We start from the raw sequence: 24270 nt of genomic DNA on the forward strand, positions 1-24270 counted from the left end.
AAGACTCCTTCAGCTGCTGGCCCACAGCCTTCTTATACGGGCCAGCTGGGCCCTGATTGAGCTGGCCACAGCTGTGGCTGCTTTCCCAGTCAGCCTAGCTTGGCTGCTTTTAACCCATTCTCCAGGAGTGGGGCAGGTGCCCCACTACAGAAGTGTTGGGAACACCACTCCCTGCCCATAACAGTCCTTTTGGGGAGGCTCTTACCTTACAATATGAGCTAGTAAATAGTAGCTGTGCTCTTGAATACCATTGCATAACAGTGCAGTAGAACTTTTTGTCTTTGAAGGGTTTTCTGACAGGCTCTTTAACCATTGAATATTTCTGTGGGTGGGGGGATCTTCCTATCTCCAGGGATATCTCCCAGTGGAAGCAAATGGCCATATCTAGGAGAAGCAGAAATTTTTGGAGAGTCAAAGTGCATTTCTAATCCAAAAATTAATCTCAAAATCAGATATGCTCACTTGACGTGCAACGTCCAGCCCTGCAAAACCAAAGGTTGGTATGTGACCGTCACGCTGGATTTGCATCTCCTTGCATAGAATCAGATGTAAAAAGATGCAGTAGGAAGCATGGATACAGAACAGAATGATGAAGCAAGGCAGCCAGCCAAAATCAATATGGTGGAGAGGAACTGTTTTGGTGCAGATGATAGGACGTTTGAATCCTCTGATATAGTGCTTGTGAATGGCAATAGTGTACTCTGTAAATTCAATAGCTAATCCTTATCTGGCTACCTGCCTTTGCACACTACCTAGTAGAAATTTCTACACCTATAATTCATGTTCCAAGAAAGTTTTTAGACTTTAGTGATAGCTTTGACTGCAGACAGCTATCTCTTAATAACTACAGTGTAACTTTATTTTGTGATAACACAAGGTCTTTCCTGACTGCATTTCCCCTCCCTTTTTAAAGAGAACAAATAATACTGAGAGATAGATCCTGGGCAGTATGTCTATTAAATAACGTGAAGTATGTAAATGTGGGAACAAAATTGAGTGGAACTCTTGGAGCATCCAGCCAAATAGCCTGTACAGATTTAATTGCTCGACGCAATCTGCTGTACAGTTTTATTTGTCAGGATAAAAGGCAACTTGTTCCAGCAGTAAACCTTAAGAATTTTACAGCTAAATTAGCAACCTACTAAAATCAAATACATCTCAGTTGCCTATTCACAGTAGACTCAAATTAGGTTGCCAGTTGGATGAAACATTTGCTGCTTATTGCAGATTTACAGGCTGCTGTTATTGACAAAAAGAGGTTTGGCATAAAGTTCTACTGTAGTTTAATTATGTACAAGGTTGCCAACCCTCCAGGATTGGCCTGGAGTTGCCAGGAATTAAAGATTAATCTTTAATTAAAAATTGTCATGTGATTAAATCTCCAGGAATACATCCAACCAAAATTGGTAACACAATTATGCATGCTCCAGGATGTGACCTTAGCCATGCAGCCGTGAATGTTTGTAAATGTCATATTTGATCAATCTTGCAGAATAGCATAGAAAGATGTTTGTTTTCTGGTTGTACTGAAACGGTCTCATTTATTACATTGTTTGACGAACATAACCAGCGGTCAGAGTTAAATGTAAATGAATGTTAAAGTACATAAACACATTCCTGTCTGTCTGAAACTTTCAGAGTAGCAGCCGTGTTAGTCTGTATCCGCAAAAAGAACAGGAGTACTTGTGGCACCTTAGAGACTAACATGCTCTAATAAATTTGTTAGTCTCTAAGGTGCCACAAGTACTCCTGTTCTTTTTGTCTGAAACTTGTCGTCATACAAGCAAAGGCACCCAGTGAGCTAGTTCGTACTAGCAGGAATATTGCATATGTAAATTATCTTAGATTTCATTTTCAGCCAACCAAAAAACAAAACAAAACACATGTTTATTAAAGGTGATGGTGATTTTTTTAAAGAACTATTTGAATTATTTGAATCTAAAACTTGATTGATTAATATTTTCACAGTTAAAAGTGCTGAGTTGTGTTTGCAATGATTGGTGTAGGCTTATTATTCATCTTGAGTATCTGGGGATGACCACCATGTATTTGTCAATGTTTGAGTCCTGACATTTTTATTTATTTTAGAATGAATGTTGTGAACTTGGAAGTTGAGTGTTTGTTGTTCATTTTATAAAGTTTTCTTAATCTAATGGTGGATCAGAGCCAATACCATGTGACTTAAATGATCCCAACGCAAATAATAAATAGCTGAAGTGTACAATTAATGAAAAACCAAAAGGCTGACAATGTATTCATCAGAATTCTTTGAATACTGATGGCTGACTAATACATTAATCAAAATCAGGATTTTCATGCAAACCCCTCTCAAAACATAAAAAGGGGCTAAACTCACAATGTATGCTATTCAGAACTAATAGTTTGATCAGCTCTAGTTATTTAACTTCAGTAATGATGGGCCAAATGCTCCTGAATTTACATCCTCTGCAGCCCCCTGAAGTCAGTGGGGTTGCATAAGGTGTGAGTCAGGACAGGATTTGGCCCATTTTGTTCACAACCTTGGTCTCTATGCAAACAAGAAATCTATAAACCTTCCTCTTGTTTTAAAAACAGATATGCTTCAACTACAAAACAAATTCATTTGGAATGTGCCCGATTATGCATGGTTATCCATTACAATGACAGTAATTTTTCTTCATGCACCGGCCTTGAGCTCGGTCTAAGGTTTGGTCTATACTTACAAGTTAGGCTGACATAATTGCATCAGGGGTATGAAAAATCCACAATTCTGACTACGCTGACTTAATCCCCAGTGTAGATGTAGCTATGTCGATGGAAGTATGCTTCCTTCAACCTAGCTACCATTGTTCAAGGAAATAGTGTTACTACCACATTGGAAAAAACCCCTTCTGTGCATGTAGGCTGTGTCTACACTATGGGATTATACTGGCATAGCTATGGTGATGTAGCTATGCAAGTATATTCTCTGCAGACTTGCCACATTTTGGTCAGCAAAGACAAATTAAAAAATGGTTTGGGTTACGGTTTAAGGGTTAAAAATGCTACCTATGTTTTAAGTTGTGTTTTTAAAAAATCAGACTTTAGAAGCAGTTTTTAAATAAACCATTTTAGTTTAAGTATCAGAAGGGTAGCTGTGTTAGTCTGTATCCACACAAAAAACGAGGGGTCCGGTGCATCTGAAGAAGTGCATCTGAAGAAGTGGGTTTTTACCCATGAAAGATTATGCCCAAATAAATCTGTTAGTCTTTAAGGTGCCACTGGACTCCTTGCTGTTTTCATTTTAGTGTTAAAATTTTTGTTTACCAAAAAATAATTGTAAAAGCCTGGTATTGGTATCCTCTTGCCCAGGATTACAAACACAGGGTGGGTAAATGTCATCTGAATTCACAGAGGCATATCTATGCTGCATGCTTCTTTTGGTAGCGCATAGAGTTCAAACACACAGAGCCCCCCCTTGCATGTGAGTTAACAGCCAGCGAGGCATGGCTTACGCAGGTAAATAGGCACTTGAAGGGTGGGTTATATACACAATTACATACCCTACATGGTTCTTCACTTGTCCAAGCTGTCTCCCCCTGTCTACACCAGTGGTGTAGTGTCCCAATGCCTGTCTGCTGCTGGGCCTTTCCCCACCACAGAGAGAGGCTGCAGCAGAGGGAAAGGCTCTAGCAGGGGGGTTCGCTGCTGCCTTTCTTCGCTGCAGTGAGAGGCTCCAGCAGTGGGTTGCTGTTGAAGCCTTTCCCTGCTGCCAGAGTCCTTCACTGACCTGTACTACACACTGCAGTGTGGATGCAGCTTGCTTTCACTGCGACATGTAGCTACACGGACCCTACATGCTGCTGCCAGTGGTCATAGTGTAAACCGGGGTGGCTAACCTGTGGCTCCGGAGTCACATGCGGCTCTTCAGAAGTTAATATGCGGCTCCTTGTACAGGCACCGACTCCGGGGCTGGAGCTACAGGCGCCAGCTTTCCAATGTGCCAGGGGGTGTTCGCTGCTCAACCCCTGACTCTGCCACAGGCCCTGCCCCCACTCCACCCCTTCCCTCCCCCTCCCCTGAGTTTGCTGTTCCCTCGCTCCTCCTTTCCCCTCCCCCCGCCACAAAACAGCTGATTAGGAGGTGGGGAGGGAGAGGGAGGCACTGATTGGCAGGGCTGCCGGCAGGCAGGAGGCGCTGGGAGCAGGGGGGAAACTGATGGGAGGCTGCTAATATATTACTGTGGCTCTTTGGCAATGTACATTGGTAAATTCTGGCTCCTTCTCAGGCTCAGGTTGGCCACTCCTGGTATAAACCTAGCCACAGTGGAATGTAGTGGCTCTAGATACTACTGTGGAGTATGTCTTCCTCCCTTTTTGTACTGTTTCAACATCAGGAACAAATTTAGCCCAGGATTTGAGAACTAAAATGCTTTGGCTGCAGAATGGAGCTATGGGGTGAAATCCTGACCCCCATTGACTTCAGTAGGACCAGGATTTCACCTATTGTGTTTGAAAGGGGCATCAAGTATTTGGAGGCGGAGGCTGTGAGGACATGCAGATTATACATAATACATGGTTTTGTTTTGATAGGATTCCAAGATTGGTTCTAATACTTTAGATCTCACCAAAAGATCTGCTATACATAACTAAACACCAATTGGCTGAGGCTTAAAAAAATTATGTGGCCAGACCAACCATGATCAATGGTTCTTGATACTGTTGCAATGTAGGGCAATAATTCTGACAGTATACTGCATCTAAACCTGCAGATTAGGTGGTATAGGACTTCTGTAACTCTTAAGCAATCTAGTTAGAATGGATTCTTTGTCTATTATAAAATTTAAACTCAACTATACCACCTGACTGCAGCTTATGTACCACAATTTGAGAACCACTGAAATATGGCATTTGATTTCACCCCTCCTGAAGAGTCCCTCTGAAGATTAGAAGGATTTTAAATACTAATTTTAAAAACATTGTGTGAAAAATTCACTAAGAATATATAGGCTACCCACGTATGTACTTCTGTTATTGCTCTTTCTCAAGGATGTTGCCTCATCTTTAAGGGTCTCCAGCTCAGTGCTTAATTTGTAATGCTGGGGCTTAAGCAATTTTTTTTTTACTTTCATAACTGATGCAGCAAGCTCAGAGGTGCCGTGGTTATGAACTGCCAAGCCTAGAGGTGCCAGGGCTCAGCCCTGGCAAGCCCTGGCACAGATTAAGCACTGCTCCAGCTACAAAGCACACAAAGAGAAATGACACACCTGATCAGAGGAGAACTTTTGAATGGATATATACTCTCACTGTAGAATATAATTGCGCCTTCTCAGCATATTTTGTTTGAAGTAACTTTAACTGGATTTCTAATAAATGTCCTGTGTTTATAAGGCTACATGTTTGAGATTAGTCAGATGAAGGTAAAATAATAGTTTGACGTTCCATATGTTTTATACCCAGACCCCAGGCTGAAAATGATGTATTTTTGCATACATGTGTTACTTAAACACTTCAGCCAGGCTGATCCAACAAGTGACATCACCATTTAATTGCTTCTGCATGCTGATACAGCAACTGCTTTCTCAAACTGGCAGTTGCCTCTTCAGGGTCTTTTTCTTTGTTTGTTTTTCCCCTCATCCAATTGTTGGCCTGGGGTTGCATAGGCTGTGCTTTTCATGTACACTGTGCTATGAATTTGTTAGGGAGTGGCTGAAATAACTCATGAGATTTCAACTCTTGTGGATTATGTCCCTCACTGTACTTAGTTTTTTATAAAGTTTTCCTTGGAAAAGTACAAAATTAAACAAAATCAATGACAAGACATTTAAATTAATGACCATCACTTTGTAATTGACTGGAGAAAGTGGTGCAAATTTAATTTGTACTCCATGTAAACTTATGATCTCTTGCTTTTTATTACTTTTTGTATCTAGGAAAGGTCCCATGCATGACTAGAAGATCAGTGTGTAATCAAAAAAGTTGTTACCGAACTTATTATAATCTTCTAAAAGAGAAAAGATTGCTTCTGCTATGTTTAAAACTTCAGTGAATCCATTTTGTATCTTTCCCTGGGGGAAATAGCCATGCCCTTCTCCCCCACCCCCATCCCCCCTGCACAAGAACAAATGGATATCAACTGGCCATGAACAAATTCAGGCTGGAAATTAGATGAAGCGGCTGGAGCCCTGGGCCCTTTAAATCACCTCCGGAGCCCTGCCGCCCCGGGGTAGCAGCGGCAGGGCTCCCATGATGATTTAACGAGCCCTTTAATTCACCCCTGAGCCCCGGGGCTCCCAGCCGCCTCTGCAGCTGGTAGCTCCGGGGTGATTTAAAGGGAGCCCCAGGGCCTTTAAAATTTGAAAGGCCCCGCCTCTTCCCGTTGAGGCTACGCCTCTTCCGGTTGAGGCCATGCCCCGCTCAGGATTCCAGCGTACCGGTAAGTCCTTTAAGTTACTTTCACCCCTGGACGTGGCACTGAGCATTCTGTCAGGTGCTGGGCTGGCTGCTTCCTGCTCACATGCTCACGGTCTGAGTGCCGTATGTGAAGTTTGGAAGGAATTTTCCACCAGGTCAGATTAGCAGTGACCTTGGGCCCTTTCACCTTCCTCTGCAAAACTGTCTGTTCAACAAATGCTTGATTTTCGCACGTGCTTCCTCTGGTGCAGTGGTTCTCAACCAGGGGTATACGTACCCGTGGGGGTACACATAGGTCTTCCAGGGGGTCCATCAACTCATCTAGATATTTGCCTAGTTTTACAACAGGCTACATAAAAAGCACTAGCGAAGTGAGCACAAACTAAAATTTCATACAGACAATTACTTGTTTATACTGCTCTATATGCTATGCACTGCAATGTAAGTACAATATTTATATTCCAATAGATTTATTTTATAGTGATATGGTAAAAATGAGAAAGTCAGCCATTTTTCAGTAATAGTGTGCTGTGACATTTTGTATTTTTATCTCCGATTTTGTAAGCAAGTAGTTTTTAAGTGAGGTGAAACTTGGGGTACGCAAGACAAATCAGACTCCTGAAAGGGGTACAGTAGTCTGGACAGGTTGAGAGCTGCTGCTTGGGTGGATCTGCAGCAGTGCTTGTCAAGTACTGAATACTATTCTGAGAGATGTATCAACATGCTCAGTTATGCCGGTATACTAGCAAGAAAGTTTGATTAAATGTGTAGTGGTGGTTTATTTTGAGAAATAATATTTGAGGTGCATAAAAGAACATTTTCTCGGGCATACCAGTTATGAGGAATTACTGGCCTGAAGAACAGCACTGGAATGTAATCATACTCATTTATATATTCAATGTTGTTTTCTTTTTTAAAAGTACATAGGTGTGGTGTTTCCTATTACCATAGAAAGTGGGGTTGGAGGGTGGGTGAAGAAGTTGTATAAATTTTTTTTTTTTTTTTAAAGGCTGATTTTAATTCATATGAGCAGGGTATTACTAGAGACCTAACACTTGTAAATTTGCCAGTCAGATTACTTAACATCCTCAACATTCCTCTAAGTTTAACATTACGGTCTCACAGTAGCAATACCATTGTTAAGCTTGCGCCAGAATTTTCAGTTTCACGGTGTCTGTATCCCAGTGTCTCACTCTGCCACCCCCTTCCCTCCAACCCCTTTTTGAAAACATACCTTGGGGAATTTGAACTAAATTTCAGCCACTAATTAGCTTGTGGGGATTGATCTCAAATGCACATTTTGTGTTTGCATGTGATTGGTTTCCTGACAAACGATAGCAAAATTGGAACACTGGAAAAGTCTGATTTCCTCCCCCTCCCCTCCCCACCCTGCGCGCAGTGCTACATTTGCTGTCCCATGCTAACTAAGCAGTCACATGACATGAGAGATAATCCACCACTCCCTCCCTCCAGTTAATTTGCATACTTGGTGATTTGTCCTGTGCACTGAATGAACCAGGGTGTGTGGTTTGAAAATAGAAAAGAGGGAAATACAGGCTGTATTATGATGCATACGCACAGAGAGGATGAATTAAGGTTGCATGTTCGTTATAAATGCAATACAATCAGAGGAAGATAGACCCTCCTCCAAATATTTATAATGTAAAATGACATTATTATTATTTATTTATTTATTATTAAAGAAGGCCAAGGGAGAAAGGGATAAAAAAATATAAGCAATGGACCAGGATGATTCGTTGTCCATTTCATTTAGAAAATATTGTTTTTATTAATATCCCAAAGTTCATTCTCCTGAGCGAGGGTGTGTGTGTGTAGCAGATGAAAAATAATGTACAGGAAGTGAGATTGGGCGCTTGGATGGTAGTTGAGGGATGTGATCAATGGAGACAACTGAGGGGGAAGGAAGATAAAGGGTACTGTAGTCTGGAAGGTGGAGATAAGGGGTTTTTGAATGATAATATTTGGAGGAACAAATGATGAGACTAGAAATTTGAAAAGAAGAATGAGGGAGTGAATTTTTGGAGGGGGGATATTTACAGCCTTGTTCTGTGTTGGGGGGAGGGAGGGGAGGATGGGCCAGAGGTACCATGTGGGTCGGTGTTCTGCCTCCCCAGCTTTGCTGGTAAAATTACTCCATTGGACTCTTATGCTTCTGGGACCATTTGGCATGAGAAATGGGGGAAGTATCCTTCCAGTGCCTGTAAAATGGGTTATAATACTTAGAACATTTGCTAATAAAATGAAGAGTCCTTCTTTGAGTGTCCTCGTTTGAGTGTTTGCACATGTCCATTCCAATGTAAGTGTGTGCATGCCCCCGAGCACAGTTGCCGGAATTTTTCCCCGTAATGGTATCCATCGGGTCAGCTCCAGCACCATCTGGTGCCATTCACTATATAGCATTGCTACAAGGGGCCCTGCCAACCCTGCACTCCTTCAGTTCCTTCTTATCACCTGTGACGGTTGCTGGAACTTCTCTCATTGCTCAGGCAATTCCTCCCAGTGGTTTCCTTCTCTTCTCTAGTGTATATTGTTATCATAGTTCTGTTAGTTAGTCAGTAGTTAGTTTTTAATAGTTAAATAGTTTTGGATGCCTCTGCACTTATTTGGCAGGGTTTGTCCACTCCCCGGTGCCAGGACATGCCTCGGTCACCAAGCTTCAAGCCCTGCACTTCTTGCGGCAAGTCAATGCCATTGAGTGACCCGCACTCGAGTTGTCTCATATGCTTTGGGGCATCTCTCAGGAAATGCTGCTGCTAGATCTTCAGGGACTTCAAACCCCGCACCAAGAAGGACCAGGAAGTGAGGTTGAAGGTCCTTCTCATGGAGGCAGCCCTAAGACCTGCTTCAGAGCCATGCTCAGAATTGGCACCAAGCACCTCAGACAGTGTACCAGTCAGTTCACAGTACTGTTGACTCCATAGGCATTTGCAGCAGCCAGAGACCTGCTTTCACTACCAGTCCTGGTGTTCCCAGATGTTCTGGAATCGGTACCGCTGAGCGGCAGAGATCCATCTCCCTGCCTTCGCCCGGTACCACTGCTGTCCTCTAGGGGAAAGCCCCCTTTCGTAGGCCTCAGCTCAGACTTCTCTGTGGCGCTGATCACCAGCACTGAGGGGGTCAGCACTGCCTTGGTCTCCTCACCGCAGTTCATCCCCTTCATCGGAGTCCAAAGTGGGGTCCTACTCTCCCCACCCTCATAGCCGCCCACGCTGCTCCCCAGGCCATTCCTACCATGCTGTGGCCCCAAGTGAAGGGGTGCCCCTGAACATCCGGCCCTAGATGGGCTCTCCAGCACAGCGCCGCCACATTGGAGACCAGAGATATTGAGGGTTGGGGCTGCGAAAAAGGCACTCCCACATAGACCATGTGTTGGTTCAACCCTCATGTCAGTGAATTGAGGACTTGAACTGAGGACGGTGAGCACCAAGTCCAGATGATGTCGCAAAGGTGAATATATCGTGGCCAACCAGGCCTGGAGAGGTCTGAGACCCAGTCTTGTGTATTGCACTGTGTATGTGCATGATGCCATGTGGCCCAGAAGGTTCATACATTTCCGGGCGGTCGTGATCAGAAGTGTCTGAAGGGACCTGATCAGACTGTGACTGACTGACTGAAACTGATCTTCTGGAAGCAAGGTCTTCGCCTGTACGGAGTTGATACCCACCCCAATAAACTCTATCCTTTGTACAAGGATAAGAGTGGATTTCTGCTTGTTTATCAGTAGACCTAATGCCCGGAAGGTCAATTTGGATGAGATGGATGTAGGATTCCATCTGAGCTCTGGACTGGCCTCTGACTAGCCAGTCGTCGAGTTACAGGAATATGTGAACTCCCCTTTTTCCAAAGACATTTGCTACTACCAGCGTACATTTGGTGAAGATCTGTGGGGTGGCCAACAGGCTAAGCAGAAGACCTGCAAACTGGTAATGAACTTGGTTGAGGACAAATATTAGGAACCTTCTGTGGTCTTGGAAATGCAATATGTGGAAGTATGCGTCCTTTAGATCAAGGGCAGCATACCAATCCCCTGAATCCAGTGAGGGAATGATGAAACCAAGGAGATCATGCGCAACTTTAAGTTGTTGAGATGATGCAGATCTGTGATTGGTCTGAGGCCACCTTTGGCTTTCGGAATAGAACCCCTTTCCTCTTAGATGATGCCAAACCTCTTTCACGGCTCCCAGTCGAAGGAGGAATTGGACTTTTTGTTTCAATAGTTGTTTGTGATGAGGATTCCTGAAGAGGGAAGGGAAGTAGGGGGGTTAAGAAGATGAGATAGACAGAAACTGGAGGGTGTATCCCACTTCTATTGTGCTTAGTACCCGATGGTCTGAGGTAATGTGGGTCCAGACATTGAGGAAGTGGGAGAGTTGGTTGGAAAACAAAGGGGTAACTGGGTCCGGTACTGAGGGGATTGAAATGTCCCCAAGCATCTCGTCAAAACAAGTGCTTTGAGCTCCCTGAGTGTCTGAGGGTGGACTGCACTGGCACTGTTTAGGAGGTCAGTGGAGGGGGGGTGTCTACATTTGAACTCCTTGTTTTTCCTCCTTCAGTGGTCTTGTGTGGCTGGCTGAGCAAAATAACGGCCAGTCTGTTGGGGCCTATAGTGTTTTCTGGATATCGCTCGGGCATTACAGTCCCAGATATTTCAGGGTCCCAAAGGCTAGAGATGATGCCAACTTCAGCCACACAGTATTGCAGTCAGCTTGTTCTTGAACTCCAAGCCCACCACTGCTTGTGAGTCACCTACATCGGAATGGACATGTGCGAACACCTGAAGAAAGAACAGTTACTAACCTTTCTGTAATTGTTGTTCTTCAGGATGTATTGCATATGTCCATTCCCAATCCCGTCCTCCATCCCCTTTTATCGGAGTCAGTCGATAAGAAACTGAAGGGGTGTGGGGTTGGCAGGGCCCCTTAAACTGACACAATGAACGCGCAGCATCAGAGGGCACTAGAGCCAACCCGACAGGTACCATTAAGGGAAAAAATGTCCAGCAATTGTGCTCAGGGCACGCACACACCTATGTTGGAATGGACATGTGCAACAGTTACAGAAAGGTTAGTAACCGTTTTCCCCCCCACTTAAAATGAAGGTGATAATTCAGTTAGAGAGAACGTGGGCTGAGAGAAAAGGAGGAGTGGGTAACATTCCAAAATGTTTGTACTTTTCTTGCAGGACTGAATTCCAAAATAGCTTAATCACAGACTAGTCACAAAGCATATGTTCCTTATTGTTTCTCAGTCTTGCAATGACACTATGTACCTGAGTCTCTTAATTTCATACTTTGCTGTACATAGGTGGCTGGTATAATTTCTGCTGTTGCTTGGAATTCTAAGATTTGGTTACTGACACAATTTTTCTTTAGTGAATGTATAATCATTCAGTGTCTATGGAGTGTCTGTTTACGTTTTCCCCCAAATTGATTGGATCTATAAAAATTGTATAGAAATGACAGCTCAGGTGCATAGGTTAGTAGGGAAGCAAATAACTTGGTTACATGAAATCGTGGTTGCACAATGGACTTAACTTGAAGCAATCAAAGACAAAAAAAAAAGCTGTTAAATATCTGTAATATCATTTCATTAATATTTTAAAACAAATGGTAAATATAAATAAAGCTATAAATATGGAGATATACCTATCTCATAGAACTGGAAGATCATTGAGTCCAGCCCCCTGCCTTCACTAGCAGGACCAAGTACTGATTTTTGCCCTAGATTTCTATGTGGTCCCCCCAAGGATTGAACTCACAACCCTGGGTTTAGCAGGCCAACGCTCAAACCACTGAGCTATCCCTCCCCCCACAGGCTAATGTCCAAATTGTTCTTTCTAATGGCTCTGTTAGTATAATACAATCTTGCTTTTATTGCAGTTAGCAAACAGTTTCTATTCACCTGTTAATGTTCATGTTTAGAAGTGCAAGCTGACATGGTTGTTTATATTGCTTTTTGTACAGTATGTAATGTATATGCCAATTAGGTCTGGCCATCCCTGCTGTTGGGCCAGTAGGTTCTGTCTCTGTTCTTTTCTGGATAGAAGTTTTACCTAATGTGTTGCACAGGAAGTCCTGAGATACATATTTCTGAAGTGCAGAGCTTTGCTCTGTGTGAGGGGAATCGAAGGTAAAGTGACCGAAGAGAGAAATCCTTTAAAAAGAGTACACTTGAAGCTGAAACTCCAGATATGACAAGCTGGCCCCTTCCACTGACATGTCATGCTTAATTTACATGTATACTCCGAATGCCAGATTGATTAATGAGCAGCCCTCTCAAATTTTTTTATTATACAACACAGCCAGAAATCTGAGAGCCTGATTATGATCTCTTTTACAAAAGGACTAATTCTATAAAATTGAATAGATTTGCTCTTCCAGATTTATGTTGCTATGAGCAAGGTCAGAATCTGTCTTTGAATTTTTAATAGCCACGATAACCTTTCAATACCATTCCTTACACCCCACCCCCAGTGGTTGAACAGAGTGAGCTAGAAATTCAGCCAGTGGTGGTAGGTCGGAGACAATGAAAGCAAGATAGTGTGAAGGATATTTAGGCCTTGTGGGAGGCCCGAGGCCGGGAGGTGCATTTGGTATGGCTGGACATTGCCCTCCTCCAACATTTTACTAAGTCTAACAAAATAGCCTGATTTTCAATTAGTGTCTGGTACACTCTGCATTTTTATTAGGTTATTGTGACAGTAAATATTTGTTTAATGCACAACATTTACTATCTAGCTACAGTTCCATTGAATTAGATACTTTTTTGTTATTAATGTGATGCTTTAATCTCATTTAAACCATGGTGATTAGTGTGAATTTAATTACATTTTCAGCAGCTCAGCTATTGATATAATGACCAGCCCAGTGTGGAGTATTTATTTTTTCTTTTCTTCCTCCTACTGTGATATTTCATTTTCAAAGGTAAATTAAACTTCTTGTGTGGTGTAAATTTACTTGCGCGCCACAGTGATACTATCAAGTAGTTTAGTTAGTTAATTAGATTTCAGTTAGTGAAAAGTAGTGGGGATGAAAACATGAACGATTCAGAAAATCCTTTCAAATAATTTGGATGATCATCTGGATCTGTTTTGTGCATCCTTTCTCCAGTCAGGCCCAGATTCCATCCCATTGGCTGTGTTGCATTCTTGGAAAGACGACATGGAAGGAGTTCAGTAGTCTAGCTACTACTCTCTTAAGGGTTTCCTTCCTCTTCAGGTGGAGTGAATGGTCCAGTCCCACATTCTGGTGTAGAGTCTGTGTGAGGTTATTCTGCTTCTCTGCTGTGTAGCAGCAGGATGCGTTAATTGCTTTGTTGGGTCCTAGCAATTTGCTGCCATTTAAACCATAAAGGGCAGGCTGCAGTTGATACCCCAGAGTGAATGGTGGTATTGGGAGTTGCACAAGCTTGGTATGGGGCAGTTCAGGTTCCTGGAGCATACCGGGTTCTCTTCTCCTTCAGCTCCTGTGAGAGTTCTTTCATATATTTTGAGACTTCTCGGTACTGCCGTGCACATTTTCCTAGGAATGAGACTGGGTGGCCCACTGTGCAGCTTTGATGCAGTAGGACTCACTAATCCCTCTGCTGGATCACAATAACCTGCCTCTTCAAAGTGTGTACTCCATTTGGGCCACCCAGTCTCATTTCTAGGAAAATCCCCAGTGTTGGTGGGAAAAGTGGCCCTAGATGTTACCCTAACACTTAACCATGTTTTTCAGGAAGGCTCTTCTCTGTAGGTGAGGGAGGGAAGAATGAAGGGAGCATAACATATCGGATTCTAGGGGCCATATTAGAAACCGGTTTACTTTTCTCCTTCCCAAGAGACAAAATCAGGTAAGGAAAGGGTTTGGAGGCTAGTGGAGCTGTAGCAGCTGGTCTTGGCTGCATGGATGAGATTTTCCCTCAATGGAGATAAAATTAATATGGAAGGGAATGGCAGCTGCTTATGACCTTTGTGGGTTCGGGAGTCGGGGATAATACCTCCTTCCTACAAATTTGGTATTAGCCCAGCTTCACCAGAGAAGGGGATTGGATTCACATAGTGACCCAGGCACTAGTAGAAGACGTGGTGATTGCCTCAGGCCTGGGAGTAAGATGGGCCGGATAGGCGCAGGAAATGTTGGAATGCTATGGATTGGAACATCAAAAAGAAGGGGCATGCTGACAGTCTGAAGAGGCTGTGGTCTTAACTCCCCACCCTCCACCCCTCTTGGCTGGTGCCAGTACATGTGTGTTAGGAGATATCTTACGATATAAAATTGTGACCCCTTGGCCAGTAAAGATAATTCCTGTCTCCATCCTCATTGGCCCCTGCCATCTGCAATAGACCTTTTCCAAAACCCAAAGGTTAGAATTTGGTCAATTACTATTTTAATTCTGAGTGAAACATTTATTTCTGTTAAATGGATATGGTGGACCAATGGGAAATTGGATGAAAATCTGCAGAATATAAATAGTTAAGAATTACTTAGGCAAGTTAGATGTCTTCAAGTTGTCAGGGCCTGACCGTGTACATCCTCTGGATAATATTTAGTCCTGCTTCAGTACAGGGGATTGGGCAATCGAGGTCCCTTCCAGTTTTAGATTTCTGTGATTTTATATATATCAGAAACTTTACATACATACATATATACTTTTTTTTTTGGTCATTTAAGTGCATGCTCATCTCAGGTAGCTCCTCATCTCAGTTGTTTCTTGTTATGTGGAAAAAAACAGATGTTCAGTTCATTTTCTGATACTATAATTAGTCTTTAACATATTTCTGTTTGCACTTGCTTGATTAAATAATGTTAAAATAGGTTTAATACAGAGACTTTTGCCCCAGTAAACAAGTTTTTTACTAGGTGTATTTGAGGCTATTAATTATTTGTGTAATGAGACTAAATGAACAATTCATATTGAATTTACATCTATTATAGTTGTCAGTAAAATTATAACCCTATTAAATGTGACACCTTCTTTTGCAGTGACCCCTATGTGAAACTTTCCCTGTATGTAGCAGATGAGAACAAAGAACTTGCTCTGGTGCAGACAAAAACTATAAAAAAGGTACGTGGTGGTTCTTCCTTCACTGTGTTCTGGAAGTATTGAGAATGCTGGAGCATGCTTCTTCTCTACACGATATTACAGTATTGATTTAAAGATATTGCCTGTGAATGTTTGTATGTATATTGGATAACATTTTCTTTTTTTTTTTTTATCAAACTCTTCCAAGCCAGTGCATGCATTTGCCTGTAGCCAAGTGCAGACTGTGAACCATAAAATAACTACTTTTTATATCAAAAACTTCTCAGTTGAGGTTTGATGTGTTGAATTGCATTGTCGCTTGCTTTTGTAAGATTTATTTAAAAATAATACTAAGCTATAATAAAATATTCTTTAATTCTCAAGTCTTTCTATATCTATTTGATAATATTGGATGTGGGCATTAAAATGTAGGGCAGAATTTTGAACTACTGAAATTCATTTTGAATAATCTCTGAAGATGTTTTAAAAAAATCATTTCCAACTGGTACCAAACCTAAGAGTATGAACAGTGAAAACTAAAAACAGTTAAAATTGAAGGAATTAAAAAAACAAAACCCTCAGGTGTTTGCTAATTACACTGATGTGGAAACTTTTTTTTTTTTTTTTTTTTATAATAGTGTTTTTGATCTTATGTTGTCCACTTTAAAATATGTTTGGCCTCTACTAACTTTAGTTTCAGAGTCTATCCAAATTTGTTTTTAGTTTTGGTGAAAATTCTTAGTGAAAAATTCAGCTCTACTTAGTTGCTACAGTAACAGCATAGAACATAGTGTTTTGGGCGATTGTTTTTAAATACGTTTGACATTTATAACAAAATAATACAGATATGTGGGAGGCTTTCTTTTGATGATGGAATTTTTTTTTCGTAAGTAGGATTCACCTGTCATCCTGCTATCATGGAATTTTTATTTGTACACTATGAACTCTTACTCTTTTTATATCAATGGAAAATGTTTAAGCCTGGTCTGTATGGGAAAGTCTTTTTAGTCGAACCTAAGGTTTGAATTTAAACAGATATAGTATATGTTCTTTCTTTTATTTATATATTGTTATTCCAGTTGAAAAGTGCCTTTTTTACAGATTAGTTTGTCACTTGTGATGGGATTAAACTATATGAAGAATAAAAGTTCATTTCTTGACCGATTTTATTTTTTAAATAAAAAATCAGATTTTTTTATTTAAATTAAATAACTTTTTTTTCCTTTTTACAAGTATACCTATTTAAAAATAAATTTTAAATTGATAACTTTTCATCCATTTAAATAAAAAAATAAACAGTACATATCTGCTGTCTACATTTAAAAGAAAGGCAAACCACTGAACTGGTGGACGTCGCTGGCTAAGCACATGAAACCATAGTTTACTGAAGTGCAAAATCAGCTTTTGACACAGTAGTCTTTTCTGCAGGTTCAGAGAGAATATTTTCTTCATTTCAGTTCATTCAACTAGTCCAGTTTAATGGCTCATTCATTCAAAGATAAAAAACTGATTGGGAGTTGAAAAAGCAAGGAAGTTTGTTTTCCTCTTCCAGTTTATAGTAAAAACTAGGGGAGTTGATGACATCTACTAGTACTAAAATCTTGAAGGACGTTGTGACCATAAACAATAAATCCACTAAGCACAGATTATTTATTTATTTATTTATTTATTTATTACTATTTTGTATTATCATAGCTAGGGGCCTTATTCATGGCAAGAATATATTTTATTTTTATAATAATCAGTTTTAAATGCAAAACATGTTTTGATAAACTTTTTTCTTATCAATTAATTTTTCTCATCAACTAATGTAATTAATTAAAAATTAAATTAAATTATTTTTGTTCACTTTAATTGATTTCTAATTTCCATCCAGACAGAGCTTAATACAAATCATGAATAAAAAATTAATAATCTAATAAGTAGAAAATGGTGAATGATGCCTTTCTTAACGCAATAAAAATAAGAAAATTGAATACATATATTTTAAGCCATGTAATTGCTTAAATAAACATGTATAGATATAAGCATATTCTCCTGCCTAGCAAAAAAGTACCACATTTAATGTAGAGGAGGCTATATTTAATTGAAAATCAACCAGTTTTAATGGTTACCAGCCAATGAAAATCAACCTTTCTTTAGGAAAATAACTAAAAAGTAAAAATGCAAAACAAAATTAAAGTCAGTAATTTAAATCAAGGTTTCCTGTTTTCTGATTTAAGTCATAATTAAAATAGTAGATTTAAATTGCTTTGATTTAAGTCAGTAACCCCTTCATATAGGGGTTTATACCTATAACTGGTAAAACTTTCCCTTGTAGGCAAGTCCCTGAGGTGGCAGAAGGCTCCTTCTCTTGTAAGCAATAATGTGGGGTGCTGCTAGTTGTGGGCAATATAATTTTATAAGATATGAAATTATTCTAATGTTGGCCACATAGGCCCCGGTACATGCGGTAAACCCCTTCCCCCACATGGAGCCCTATTGAGGTCAATGGGTCTGCCCCCATGGAGCTGTTTACTGGACTAGGGATTACGTCTGCCAGAAAACAGTGAGTTTGTTGTTGTTGTGAAGTGGACAGTAGCTCTGGAGTTGGCCTGGGATTGTTTTCAAAGTGTTGTGATGTTTTGATTAGCTGGAAGGTGGTGGAAGGCAATTATTTTCTGTTTTCCGTATAATCTGCACTCAGGATACCAGTGTATAATGTTGCTGAGAAAGGATGGAAAATCTGGTTTTGCTTATTTCTTTTTGAATTTTGTTATTACTACTGTTCTAATTGGCATAGCAGCTTTTTTGGTGCTCATGTATTTTCTCTTGGAGGATTTTCTCCTTCTTTATTAGTATATTGTTTGTAAGGCTGCTGCTGTTTCGTTGTCGTCTATGTAGTGACTGCCAGGATCCTGTGTAGTATTTCTGTGCTGTACTTTTGATTGTACGTTCTCTTGTCTGATTTTTTGTTTTTTGTTGCTGGGTTTTTTTTAGCCCCCAATTAAGCAAAGCCTTTAAGTACATACTTAAATTTAGACCCAGGAGTAGTGTCATTGAATCTGCTGGGATAAATCCTGGGGTTAAAGTGAAACACATATTTAAATGCTTTTTCTGAATCAGAACCTTAATGTTCTCCCAAAATGTTCATGTTCCATTGTTCCCAATAGGTATAAAGGTTGTCATGGGAACTACATCCTAGCTTCTGCATTAGTGAAGGAGACCAAGGGTATGTCTATACTTACGCGGTAGTTCGACGGCTGGCAATCGAACTTCCGGGTTCGATTTATCGCGTCTGGTCTGGACGCGATAAATCGATCCCGGAAGTGCTCGCTGTCGACTGCGGTACTCCAGCTCGGCGAGAGGAGTACCGTGGAGTCGACGGGGGAGCCTGCCTGCCGCGTGTGGACCGCGTCTGAACCGCGGTAAGTTCGAACTAAGGTATGTCGACTTCAGCTACGTTATTCACGTAGCTGAAGTTGCGTACCTTAGTTCGAATTGTGGGGTTAGTGTAGACCAGGCCCCAGATAGAGGATTTGACTTTGAAAGGAAAACTGCAATGTCATATAGAGCAGTTTTTTTTCAACAACCGGTCCGTGGACCGGTCCCTGAGATCTCCCTGACACAGTTTTGGAAGGCAGCAAACCGGTCCCTGGTATCAAAAAGGTTGAATATCCTCTATATCAGTGTTTCTCAGTGTAATATACAAAATATAATTTAATGCTTTATCTAGTTACAAAGAGGAGGAAGACACTAATATTTTTAAAAATTTGGAATGTAGTAAACACTCCAAATAAGCTTCATGTTTGACAACATCACGAGGAAGGGCAATACAGTATTTTGTTTAAATTTAGTTTTAAACTTAATTTTATTGAAAAATTTAACAATTTACCAAAATACCAAAATCCTGAAAAATAAATTAAATAAAAACAGTTGCCTCTCCAACTGACTTATGAAAACAATCATAATGCTCATAAACATACCGAGAGAAATTCAGTGCTTGTGTAAATGTGAGGAAGACATGAACATTTCTTAAAGGGGCAACTCCTAACATATTTTGTCATAGGTGTTTTTATTTCTCCCCTGGAACAACTTTCTCTCTCCCAAGACTCTGTTCCCTGGTACAGATAACCACTCTGCCTTTGCAGGGCAAACAGTGTACTTACACTTCTTAGTATCTCACTTCTTAAAATTGTCACAGCTGCAGATAACAAAGATGCAAAGGTGTAAATCTGCAAGACCAAGTATACGAACTTAGCTGACAGGTCAAAATATTAGGCTTCAAGAAAAAGGGCAATGTGCTGGTAAAGCCCAAACTTCTAAATTTGAGAGGTCAAACCATCTCTCCTGACCTCAGACCAGACACTTTCACGTTCTCCACTTATATGGTGCTAGTGTAGACTTATATTTGTAATCGGAGGAATACATAGTACCTTGTAATTCCTCCACAAAAAATAAGGTGCAAAGGAGACAAATTCAGGTAAGTCTCCTCTGCCCTCCCTGTCCTGAATATTTAAACAAATGTAATCTGCTTGGCTTCTGTTTTAAAAATACTTGGATTTTTCTTATTCCATATCTGGGGGTAGGGGGGGAAGCTTCATTTTTCATTGTCTTTGTTTGATTTTAGATATTTGAAGAGCAGTACAACCATGTTAATGGGTGAAGAGGAAAAGTGTAGTAACATGACATTGTTTGTACAATATTATAAGCATTTGCTTTCTAGATCTGGTCCTTACTCACATTATAAAAGCAAATATTGAAAAATACTTTCTTTTAAAAAGCACCAACCATCAGTTAAACTGAAGGAAGTGCTAAGATTAATATTATAGTTCCAATAGCTACTATGATTAAATGTTTCACTGGATCACCTTATCCAGAATCCTCTGCCATCTTATACTGCACTCAGTTGTTAAGGGTAATTGCTGTTTATGGGCCCAATCCTGCCAACATTCTTGTGGTAGCCCCATTGCCTCCAACAAGGCTAATGATTAAGGCTACGTTTTAGTCACGGGTATTTTTTAGTAAAAGTCATGGCCGGATCACGGGCGGTAAACAAAAATTCATGGCCTGTGATCTGTCCATGACTTTTACTATATACCCCTGACTAAATTAGAGTGACCAGACAGCAAGTGTGAAAAATCAGGACGGGGTGGGGGGTAATAAGCGCCTATATAAGATAAAGTCCCAAATATCGGGGCTGCCCCTATAAAATCAGGACATCTGGTCACCCTAGACTAAATCTTGGGTGCTCCGGGGCAGGGGGTAGCCCGGGGTGCCGCAGGTGTTTGGGGGGGTAGCCTGGGAGTGCTGAGGGGGTTGGCAGCGTGCGTCCCAGGACCTCTGCAGCTTCTGGGGTGGTCTGGGGACCCCTGCTACTGTGGGGGGGAGGTGAGGGGGAGTTGGCGGGGCTGGCAGGCTCCCTACCTGCCTCCGCGCAGCTCCTTGGAAGCAGCGACGTGTCTCTTTGCTCCTAGGCGGAGGTGCGGCCGCGGGGCTCCATGCGTGACCCCGCCCTGAGCACTGGGTTTGCAGCTCCCATTGGCCAGGAAGCCATGGCCAATGGGAGCTGCGGGGGCGGCGCCTGTGGGCAGAGGCAGCTTGCAGAACCGTCTGGCCACGCCTCTGCCTAGGAACCGAGGCACATGTTACTGCTTCTGGGGAGCCCCCTGAGGTAAGCACCATCCGGAGCCCTCACTCCCTCCTGTGCCCCAACCGCCTGCCTCAGCCCTGAGCCGCCTCCCACACCCAAACTCCTGCCGCTTCTGGATGGGGGGTGAGCAGTGGTCCAAGACTGCCCCAGCAGCGGCTGGTGTGGCTGGCCAGGGCTGCCCAAGCTGCTCAGGTGGCCCCAGGTCCAGCTGCACCAGCTGCTGCAGAAGTCACGGAGGTCCTGGAAAGTCTCGGAATCCATGACCTCCGTGACAGACTCGCAGCCTTATTACTAAGTACATTACATGTTGGTAAGTGTTGGCAAAATTGGAACCATCATTTGATGATCAAATATCTTCTTCGGATATTGTGTCACAATTGGGAACTGATGCTAATAGGCTCTTATGGTAATCAGACTCTTTCCCCCAGTTACTCTTGTAGCCAGAAAATTCCCCCTACATTTTAATTTTGTTCTCTGAATTCATGAAGCTAACAGAATATCATGGATTCTTGAGTATAAATAGGTAATCGGTAGGCCTGTTCATTTTGATAGATGTAGAGCATTCCATAACTCCTTATCTGATTGAAAATACATGCACCAAGCTTAACCCACCAAAGTTGAATGTGATGACAAATCCGTTTTGGCACTCATTTCAGGTGCAAATAATAATAATGCAGAGAGAGAGAGAGAGTTCACTGCCTTTTATTACTGATAACAGTCATGAACCCTGAGAGGAAAAAGCTGCTGAATACTCTCCCTTTGTGAACAGAATAATTATTAGGGCTGTCAAGTGATTAAAAAAATTAATCGTGATTAATTGCATGATTAATCGTGCTGTTAAACAATAATAGAATACCATTTATATAAATATTTTTGGATGTTTTCCACATTTTCAAATATATTGATTTCAATTACAACACCGAATACAAAGTGTACAGTGCTCACTTTATATTTATTTTTATTATAAATATTTGCACTGTAAAAATAAGAGTATTTTTCAATTCACTTAATACAAGTACTGTAATGCAATCTCTTTATCATGTAAGTTGAACTTACAAATGTAGAGTTATGTGCATAAAATAGCCGCATTCAAAAATAAAACAGTGTAAAACTTTAGAGCCTACAATTCCACTGAGTCCCAATTCTTGTGCAGGCAATCACTGAGACAAACACATTTTTTACATTTACGTGAGATAATGCTGCCTGCTTCTTATTTACAATGTCACCTGAAAGTGAGAACAGTTAGGGCTTTTCCAGTTTTCACCAAAACCATTAGGATTCTGCCCACTGATGCTTAGAACATTCCCTGAAATTTTGGAATTGAGTGGATAAAGCATTCAGAAGCTATTGCATTACATACAGAAAGAGAAATACCATTGAGTTAAGTGCAAGACCTCACTTCCCTCTGCCAATTAGAACAAAAGCCCTCACTTTGAGTGGGATTGTTGTCCCTCACGACAATGGAAATATTGAAACAGTGACAGGTATTTCTTTAACTTGTTTGAAAAAATGGCATGGTAGACTTAGGAAACTGAAAAACAAGTATTTCCCAAGGCAATAAAACAAATCACTGCAGTTTTCCTTGAAATGTGCTGAGACATAGGATTGTTTAGTATGCTTTGATACTTGGTGTTGAGCCTGTGTTTAAAGGCGGCTTGTGGTCTCGTAGCACAATGTTATATAGCGTTAGGTCTGTGTTTGGCTTTTTGGGAGAATTAACGTTCTGTCCCCAATTCTGAGCTGTATGGAGCAGGGATGATCAATAATTAGGGTGGAGAGAGACAGGGGGCAAGGGTGCATGTATGTGTGTGGGAGGGGAAATCATTTGACATTAAAATGATCTGAATGGGCATTTGATTATTCTTTTTCAAAAACTGAATTACACATATTGCTAATATTCTTATTACTAATCTGTTCATCTTGATAATCTTATATTTGGTCTCCTTTTAGGTTGTAAGATAAGTGCATATTCTACTCAAATCATTAATACAAAATTGTGGTGCTCCATAGCCTTTATTTGGGAAACTGGGGGGAAAAAGCCCTAAGCAAATTCAACGAAAACAAATGTTACCTTTTTGCAGTCTAGAGCTATAACTTTCTTTGGAGAACTAAACTCATCCTTGTATTTAAAAACTGGTCATTTTTCTTACTTTGGTTTATATTATAAAACATTTCATTAAAATTAGTCTTCATTACGATCTCTCTGCAGAGGTCCTCAATCATTTCCCTTCTACTGATAGATTCCTATTTATAGTTAACATCTATTTCTGGATCATCCGGCTGAAAATACCCTCCCACGCTCAGTTTGCTTGGTAGATGAGTTTTAAATCATTTGACAGCAATGTTTTTATTCTTGGTGGTTGTTGCTATGAAATATTAGGGTTGTTTTTAATTGACTTTTAACAGAGATTGTCACATGCATGCACTTGTAAGTGACTGCAGATATACTGACAGCCTCAATAGACTTTAAGATTTTAATAATAATGTTTGCATAAAAAAATTTAATTTCTTTTACAGACACTGAATCCAAAATGGAATGAAGAATTTTATTTTAGAGTAAGTTTTTCTTTACTTGTAATAAATTGTTTAACTACAAGTAGATTAGTAAAATTAAACACACCACATTGTAAAGGGGTGGGAAGAAACTTATTATTTTTAGTATTTTACCCTTTAAATATTTCTTGTGTATTTCAAAGAAAAATCACTTGAACGGACGTAGTTACTGTCTAATATCTGTTCTAAAAGATGGAATAAAACATAGGATTTGCCATATGGTTTAATGTATGAAACGTTTGTTGCACAATTTGATAATGGTTCTTTTTATACATGCTTTGAGTTGATGTATATAGAAAATGTAATATGCTTCACTCAAACATGCATTTTTAGCATATCATGTTTGCTGTGGTATTAAACTGGTAATGTAGTAGCAAATAACCAGAATTTCTTCCTAGGGCTATATGATAGCCCAGCATAACTAGATGAAAGAGACTAAGTAAGTGTTTCATGGTTAAAGATCTTGAAAGTTGAGCGAGCATGACAAAAGTAGTGAAGTGCAAACATAGAAAAAGAGGATTGAAAGTGCAATTTTTGGCAAGTAGCATAAAAGCAAAGAGAAAATATCAAATTTATTTTATTCTTGTAACTTTTTAAACGTGTGTCAAATCATGTTAGAAATGTTAATAGAACTGCACTTAACATCTAGTGCTTTTCTATTATAAGTAGTAGTTGACATTTTCATCAT

At 40.6% G+C, this 24270-nt stretch overlaps 1 protein-coding gene across 3 annotated transcripts in view; it reads left to right on the plus strand.

The window, feature by feature from the left end:
- Positions 1-24270, plus strand: part of NEDD4L (NEDD4 like E3 ubiquitin protein ligase) — a 336647-nt gene that overhangs the window by 140480 nt on the left and 171897 nt on the right. For all 3 annotated transcript variants that reach the window (XM_024217469.3, XM_024217470.3, XM_024217471.3), the window contains exons 3-4: positions 15358-15439; positions 23547-23585. In XM_024217469.3, the coding sequence (XP_024073237.2) occupies positions 15358-15439; positions 23547-23585 (121 nt within the window). The remainder of the gene's footprint in view (positions 1-15357; positions 15440-23546; positions 23586-24270) is intronic.

This window comes from Terrapene carolina, unplaced genomic scaffold (genome assembly GCF_002925995.2).
Source record: "Terrapene carolina triunguis isolate 2854851 unplaced genomic scaffold, T_m_triunguis-2.0 Scaffold69, whole genome shotgun sequence".
Lineage (NCBI taxonomy): Eukaryota > Metazoa > Chordata > Testudines > Emydidae > Terrapene > Terrapene triunguis.